Raw genomic sequence first — 7757 nt, forward strand, 5'->3', positions numbered from 1 at the left:
GTATATGAATACAAACTAATTAACGTCTTATTTATTATCTTAACCTAACATAGTATAAATAAATAACTTTACCACTATGTATATAATAGACAAATATACTATTAAATACACCTATTTACAAAGTATATCACGAAAATGGTACTCTTCTTACCCAAAGCAATATTGACCATAACTCGCAAAGGTGAACATTAATATATGTAAAGAAAGGTCACTGAACGTCGAGGAGTGGTCGACCTTCTCAGATTACATCACAGGGAGACAGGGGACCGGGCAGAGGTAGGCAGGCTAGCAGGTGTGATGCGTAAGGAAGCGAGTAAAGTATATGATGTGTATTGTCATTTTGATTGGTACTTGTTTGGCTTATGATACAGTGTAGATTATTATGTTAAGTACTGTAGTGATTCAATTATTTTGATATCGTGGGTATTGTATCTATGCGATATAAGATTCTGATATTCGGTAAAACAGGAATCATTATGAAAATTGAGTATATAAGCATTTTTTGTTTATACATACATATATATATGTATATGTATATATATGTATATATATGTATAAATATGCCCACACATACATACATACAAACACATATATATACATACATATATATGTATATACATATATATGTTTATATATACATATATATACATATATATGTACACACACGCGCACACACACACACACACACACACACACACACACACACACACACACACACACACACACACACACACACACACACACACACACACACACACACATACGCACACATACACACATACACACACACACACACACACACACACACATATACTTTTATATATATATTTATATATACATACTTATATATATATGTTTATATATACATATACATACACACACACACACACACACACACACACACACACACACACACACACACACATATATATATACTTATATGTATACATATATATATATACATATATATACACATATATATACTTACATATACTTATATATACATATATACTTACTTTTGACGTGAAAGAAGAATGGCCATAAAACAAGCTGCAGTTTGAATTCATTATTTAGAATTATCAATATTTAAAATACTGTTTCCTCCTTTATATTTCACATAATCAGGCAGTTCCGACAGCATCGGCCAATACAACAGACCGGGAGGAAAAGCTGAATGTGCGATTACCCACGTCCCTGAAGCCGCTCCACTACTTGATCAAACTTCAGCCCTTAGTCAATGGCAACTTCAGCACCCTCGGCTACGTGGAGGTGGAGATGGAGGTGCTGGAACCGACCTCCCGAATCATATTCCACATGGCCGACATCATCACTCGAAACGACACCGTCAAGGTAGAGAATTTTATTCGGTTTCGAATTATCGAAGTGAGAGTTTACCTTCCGAAAGAGATGAATGAAGCTTCAAACAGAAATCTTTTAGACGAACTGCTTTAACTCTCAAAATTGTTTTTGTCGTTTAAGGTTACAACTTCAGGAGATGTGACAAGCCAGAATATTGGGATCAAGAGGCAAGAGTACGACTACAGGCGTCACTTCTATATCGCCCACCTGGAGGAGGAGCTGCAGAAGGGGAAGAAGTACGTCTTAGCCATGGAGTTCCTCGGCTACCTTAACGACCAGCTGCGTGGCTTCTATAGGTCGACCTACAAGGATGCGGACGGGAAGACAAGGTAAATATCCTCATTTTGGAATGTACTCGCTTGTATCATGCGATGCAAATGACAGATTAATTCGTAGTATTTGAACATGAATACGAAGTAAGCCTTTGTTGACAGGTACCTGGCTTCGACGCAGTTCTCACCGACGGACGCCCGCCGAGCCTTCCCGTGCTTCGACGAGCCGGGTATGAAGGCGACCTTCGAGGTCCACCTGGCGAGGGAGACCTGGATGACGTCACTCTCCAACATGCCCCTTGTCGAGACTGTGCCGATGTGAGTGCTGACGTTTAGCGATTCGAAAATGATTTTTCTAAGTCATCATTTTGTATTCATTCGTCTTACGTGACATGTTTTTGCAATTAACAGAGAAGGTCAGGATGGCTGGGTGTGGGACCGCTACGGGAAGAGCCTCCCCATGTCCACCTACATCGTCGCCTTCGTCGTGTTCGACTTCGCTCATATCAACTCTTCCCAGGAGGGACTGCAGTTCAGAGGTAACGGTCTTAGTTGCTCATGTACAATGGGATGGAAGAATAGGAGAGAAAATACGGCGTATAAGACGCACGGACATTTTAAACGTGGCCCCGTATTTTTGTATAATATCCATACTATGTTACGCACTCCAAATACGAATCGCATCAGTCTGCTCGTATAGACGTCACAACAAAAGTCATCTGAAATTCTGAATGCGCACGGCTAATGATCGCACTCACCACGTTCACACCCGCATCGCGCTTCATATGATCGTAATGTTTCTATGCGGTTTCATTGGTATGCTTACCAGGTTAATTTTTTACAATTTATTTCCTTTCAACACTAGTATATCTCTCTGTTTTGAAGGTTTCAGTAGGGTATTAACAGAAGTGTGTTGAGGCACATTTCGTGTCTCATATGGTGATGGATCAGCTCGTACTGACAGATAGAGCTGGTATATTGATGAAAACAATTTCTTTACAGTATCGGTGTTAATAATAACGATAAATATTTCGCCAATAAAAATAGTTATTATAAGAACGTCATTTAAGCAAATCCAAGTGCGTTATGTGGACAGTGATTTCTTGAGCTACTTTTTCTCCTGCGTCTTGTATCTCGTCAAATAGATATATGATTACAGGTATATGGTTAAATATAGCCGGGAAGTATTTATGTGAAAATATAATGATGGATATCCCCAAACAAGATCTGCTCTTTCAAGTAACATCACTTTTCCAGTGTGGGCGCGGAGGAATGCTATCGGCGATGCGGAATACGCCAGCAGAATTAGTCCCAAGATCCTCAACTTCTTCGAGGATTACTTCAACATCTCTTTCCCTCTCCCGAAGCAAGATACCGTCGCGTTGCCTGAGCTCCCATTCGGTGCCATGGAGAATTGGGGTCTCATCATATACAGGTATGAAATCGTGATAAAAAATAAGATGTCTTGTTTCTCATCGGTGCCTGTATGGAGTTATGTATAATGTATCTAAATTCATATATGTTATAATGTAATATCCACTATATAAAATAGTGGATATCTATACGAGCAGACCTGTTTTAAATGAAAAAAGTTACAACAAACATTAGTCATCTACAACTCACTGCTTTTCACTTCTACAGCGTTTGTGTTTAACGAATACCTTGCGCAATTTTACATGATCGAAACTACCATGCAGACCCCTTGGAGTTGGCAAAATTAAAAGTGTAGAAGGCAAAACTATTTTGAAAAGTCCGTCATATACAAAAAGTTGTTTTTTTCTATGATAAAGGAAAGTTCGTAAATAATTCGATAAAAGACAGATATATACCAAGAGGATTCTGCTAGAGAGATAATTAAACGATAAATATTTATTAATTAAATCCTCAGTACAGGGCGTAGTCTAGAATTGTTTTCTTATCATCAGTTATTTCCTAGAGTAGACTGCAATGTACCAGTTATGTAAATTAAATTCATTTATAAGCAGAAGAAAGCGGCGAATCCTCGTATTTTTAACCCCTTTACATTGCTTTATTACATTTTACAAACTGTGGAGTAGAGGGTGCTTGTAGAAATGTCACTTCAAATTTACTCCGTCTTACTAATCTGATATCCTTTCCATTTTCTTTTTAACAGAGAATCTCGTTTCCTGTTTAATCCTAACGTCTCGACCCCAAGCACCAAGGAAGACCTAGCTATCACAGTGGCTCACGAACTGGCGCACCAGTGGTTCGGCAACCTTGTCACGCCCGCCTGGTGGGACGACCTCTGGCTCAAGGAAGGATTTGCTACCTACCTGAGTTACGTTGCCATGGATTATGTGAGTTGCTTGCGAATTATATATATATATATATATATATATAATATATATAATATATATATATTAACTCTGGTACATCTACAAAACAAAAATATGGGGCAATATGCAAATACAGAAGCATGCTTCTAGAAAGATCACATATCAGATTAAATTATCTTATTGAACTAGAAAACAACTTAGTTATCTGAAAATGCTATATATGAACTATGGCTCACATTTCTCTTCGCTGGCCAGTCTCACCGAAAGCAAGCAGGCAACTTAAGACAGCTCATGGTTCAAGATTGTTCGGAAATAATCAGTCTGCCTTCTGATGCATAGCACTCGTTTATTCCCCTGTATAAAAAACACTGCCATTACTAACTCTCCCGGCTAGTTATTCTTCGTGTACTGCTGTAATTACAGTACTAAATATGCATTTGATGTAAATCATTCGGAATATACGAGGACACGCTTCAAAATCGAGGTTATGAAATTTCTCTGTTATCCAGCCAGGATACCTCCTTAATCCTCATGAACGAGGCCATTCGTATTTCTTTAACAACAGTGCTTTTCAGATCGAACCCACCTGGAAGGTATTGGAAACTGTTGTCTCCAATACTCTTCATCCGGTTATGAACTTGGACAGTTTAGATTCATCTCACAAAATCAGCATCCCCGTTGGTGACCCAGATGACATCAACGAAATCTTTGATGCCATATCATACAGCAAAGGTTAGTTAGGTCATTATCTTTGGGCCTTATGTGAAGCATTATTTTCTTGGTAATGTTCCTGAGTGTACAACACTGCTTATCAATATTTCCTTTCTACAACTACAGGGGCTTCTATCGTCCGAATGATGGCCTACTTCCTTAATGGGGCGACCTTTGTAAAGGGACTGAAAGGCTATCTGAATGAACTGTAAGTGAATACTTTACACTAATCTTTACATTTCAACTCGGTGATAAGTTTAACAAAACTTATCATTTCTTCACTTGAACATACGGATATTCCGCAGAAAATACAAAAATGCAGTGCAGGATGACTTGTGGCAATACTTGACTGTCGCAGCTCACAAAGATGGCACCCTACCTGAAGATCTGAGTGTCAAGATGATAATGGACACCTGGACGCTGCAGAAGGGCTATCCTGTCATCCATGTCACGAGAAGTGCTGACGGTACCTCGGCTACCATCTCTCAGGTGTGGATGCAAAACATGTAGTTGGAAGTATGTTTTAGTGAAAGTACAAAATTTTTTCATTTAGTCTTAAATCTATTCACAACTTTCCGTTCCAGGAGCGATTCCTTTTGGAAAAGAACTCAAGTGACACTCACGTCTACAATTGGTGGGTTCCCGTAACATACACATACCAAAGTGAGGCTAACTTTAGTCAGACGCAGGCCATGGCGTGGATGAGGGACTCTGGGGAGAACCTCACCATCACGTCTTTGCCTGCCAAGGACCAGTGGGCTATCTTCAATCTGCAGCAGACGGGCTACTACAGAGTCAACTACGACAACCACAACTGGAACCTCCTCATTCAACAGCTGAAGGACGACCACGAACTCATAAACGTTGTCAACCGAGGACAGATCATCGATGATGCCATGAATCTAGCCAAAGCTGGTAGAGTGACATTTTGTTTGTTTCATACTCTTAAAGCTTGTGGGTAATAATTCACCTGGTAGGCTTTTTTCATTCCTACCTACTTTACTACCATTGGGAACTCAATATTAGACAGGGGAGTTCGAAAGTGGTGCGATTCCAAAATCACCTTCCCGCAGCACTACCTGAAAATACTTGTTGTCGTACTAATATGCATATTTAGACATCAAAAATAATGTTAGGGAAGAAGTGATCGATTATGATAATTTAAGTAAAAACAGGAGAAGAAAATAAAACATGATTAAATGAAAAATGCACTATTCTGATAACAAATATATTCTATACCTACAGGTCGCCTAAACTACGAAACTGCAATGAGTTTATATGCATATCTATGGAAAGAAACTGAATATATGCCCTGGTCTGTGGCAGTCGGGGAATTGCAATACATTAACTTAATGTTCACACGCACGGGAGCATATGGTGCCCTGAAGGTAATTATGATAGTGTTCAACAAGTAGTGCTAGTAAGTAGTCAGGAAATCGGTAATGATTATTAAGTTCACATGATTATTTCTTTCAGGAAAAATAATCTAATAATTATTCTCGATATGGAAAAAAATAACTTCATTACAGCGCTACATCTTGGACTTGATACTGCCCCTCTACAAAACTGTCGGCTTTGAAGATAACATCAACGACCCTTACTTAGTTCAACTAACGAGGGAAATAGCCGTGAGATGGGCTTGTAGGATGGGTCATAAAGACTGCCTGGATAAAGTCCTCGACCTCTATCGCCGATGGATGATGGCTCCAGATGATACAGGGTGGGTTCAGTGCAGAAGCGAAACGTGTGACTGTGTTTCTTATACTGCATTTTGACTTGTAAGTTTATCACACAGTCTGAAGGCAAATGGGCGAATGATGTATTTGACTTGTGATATAAATTGTATTCCAGTATGATTTTATCTATTCCTTCTTATACTTGGCATACTGGTCAATAAATATGTACTATGTTTAACCAAGATATATATATATATATCTAAACTGCATAACTTACAATGGAATTATTGAATTCCAGTTTGATTTCACCCAATCTCAAAAATACGGTGTTTTGCCACGCCATAGCAGAGGGAGGGGAAGCCGAGTGGAATGCTGCTTGGCGTCAGTACTTGAAGACTGATGTTCAGGGCGAGAAAGACAATCTCCTTTCCACCCTTGCTTGCACTAAGCAGATCTGGCTCTTGATGAGGTAGGCTTTCAGTCTTTTCAAGCATTTTCCTGAAATGGCTTCCTAAATTTGATGTAAGGACAGTTGTCTTAATAGCCTGAGAATTTTTGATAATGTTAATTAGCCATATTCACTAACCCTTGCAGCTTCATTTCAGAGATTATCATTTGTCTCCGCAGCAGAGACGCAGGAAACATAGTGCAAAAGTTTGAATAATAACTCATATTATTTAACTTATCTTCCGAATATCTTTAAGACACGTGAAGAGCAGACAGCTGAAAAGCCAAAGGTCGAGTCATTTCATAGCCTAGGTTGGAATGAAACAAAGACAAAGACAAAGACCCAACACCTCTGATTCTCGTCCTTCAACAGGTACTTGGAGATGGCGGTCACTCCAGGCAGCGGTATAAAGCAACAGGACGTGGGATTAGTCATAGGGAGCGTCAGCAGCAATGATGTGGGTCGTTCTTTAGCTTGGGATTTCCTCAAGCTCCATTGGAATAACATCATTACTTAGTAAGTCTGATGAATACTTAAGGAAATTTATATTACAGTATTTTTGTACGAGGTTAAACGAATATAAGTATATTTTGTTTATTAATGCACGACTAAAGAAAAGGCCACTAGATGAAAATGTTTTAGTTTAGGAGGAAGATTTAGTGAAAATGATATGAAGTAGGGTGTACACACATATATCTATATATATATATATATATATATAACTATACGCACACCCACACGCGCACACGCACACGCACACGCTCACACACGCTAACACGCACGCACGCACGCACACACGCACACGTATACTTGCACGCTGGGCAAATTAAGATTTTTTACATCCAACGTAAGAAAAAAGATATACAGAGCAACGGATAAGTATTCATTAAATAAATTTGTTGATTATCATTATTACAGCAAGAAGAGTAAGAGAGGCGGAATGTTGAAAGCTGTAACAAGAAGCTTCAATACGAAACAAGATCTTGAAAATGTA

The 7757-nt window shown here is 38.9% G+C and overlaps 1 protein-coding gene across 1 annotated transcript in view; it reads left to right on the forward strand.

Moving 5' to 3' along the window:
• The first annotated feature begins 297 nt into the window (after positions 1 to 297).
• The window catches only part of LOC125026929 (aminopeptidase N-like), an 8344-nt gene continuing 884 nt past the window's right edge, over positions 298 to 7757 (forward strand). The window contains exons 1-16 of the mRNA XM_047615532.1: positions 298 to 318; positions 1075 to 1350; positions 1480 to 1688; positions 1794 to 1949; positions 2043 to 2170; positions 2889 to 3066; positions 3766 to 3949; positions 4504 to 4660; positions 4766 to 4847; positions 4945 to 5128; positions 5224 to 5554; positions 5885 to 6027; positions 6169 to 6359; positions 6614 to 6784; positions 7136 to 7279; positions 7682 to 7754. Coding sequence (XP_047471488.1) covers positions 298 to 318; positions 1075 to 1350; positions 1480 to 1688; positions 1794 to 1949; positions 2043 to 2170; positions 2889 to 3066; positions 3766 to 3949; positions 4504 to 4660; positions 4766 to 4847; positions 4945 to 5128; positions 5224 to 5554; positions 5885 to 6027; positions 6169 to 6359; positions 6614 to 6784; positions 7136 to 7279; positions 7682 to 7754 — 2628 coding nt within the window. The remainder of the gene's footprint in view (positions 319 to 1074; positions 1351 to 1479; positions 1689 to 1793; positions 1950 to 2042; positions 2171 to 2888; positions 3067 to 3765; positions 3950 to 4503; positions 4661 to 4765; positions 4848 to 4944; positions 5129 to 5223; positions 5555 to 5884; positions 6028 to 6168; positions 6360 to 6613; positions 6785 to 7135; positions 7280 to 7681; positions 7755 to 7757) is intronic.

Source organism: Penaeus chinensis, chromosome 7 (assembly GCF_019202785.1).
Source record: "Penaeus chinensis breed Huanghai No. 1 chromosome 7, ASM1920278v2, whole genome shotgun sequence".
Lineage (NCBI taxonomy): Eukaryota > Metazoa > Arthropoda > Malacostraca > Decapoda > Penaeidae > Penaeus > Penaeus chinensis.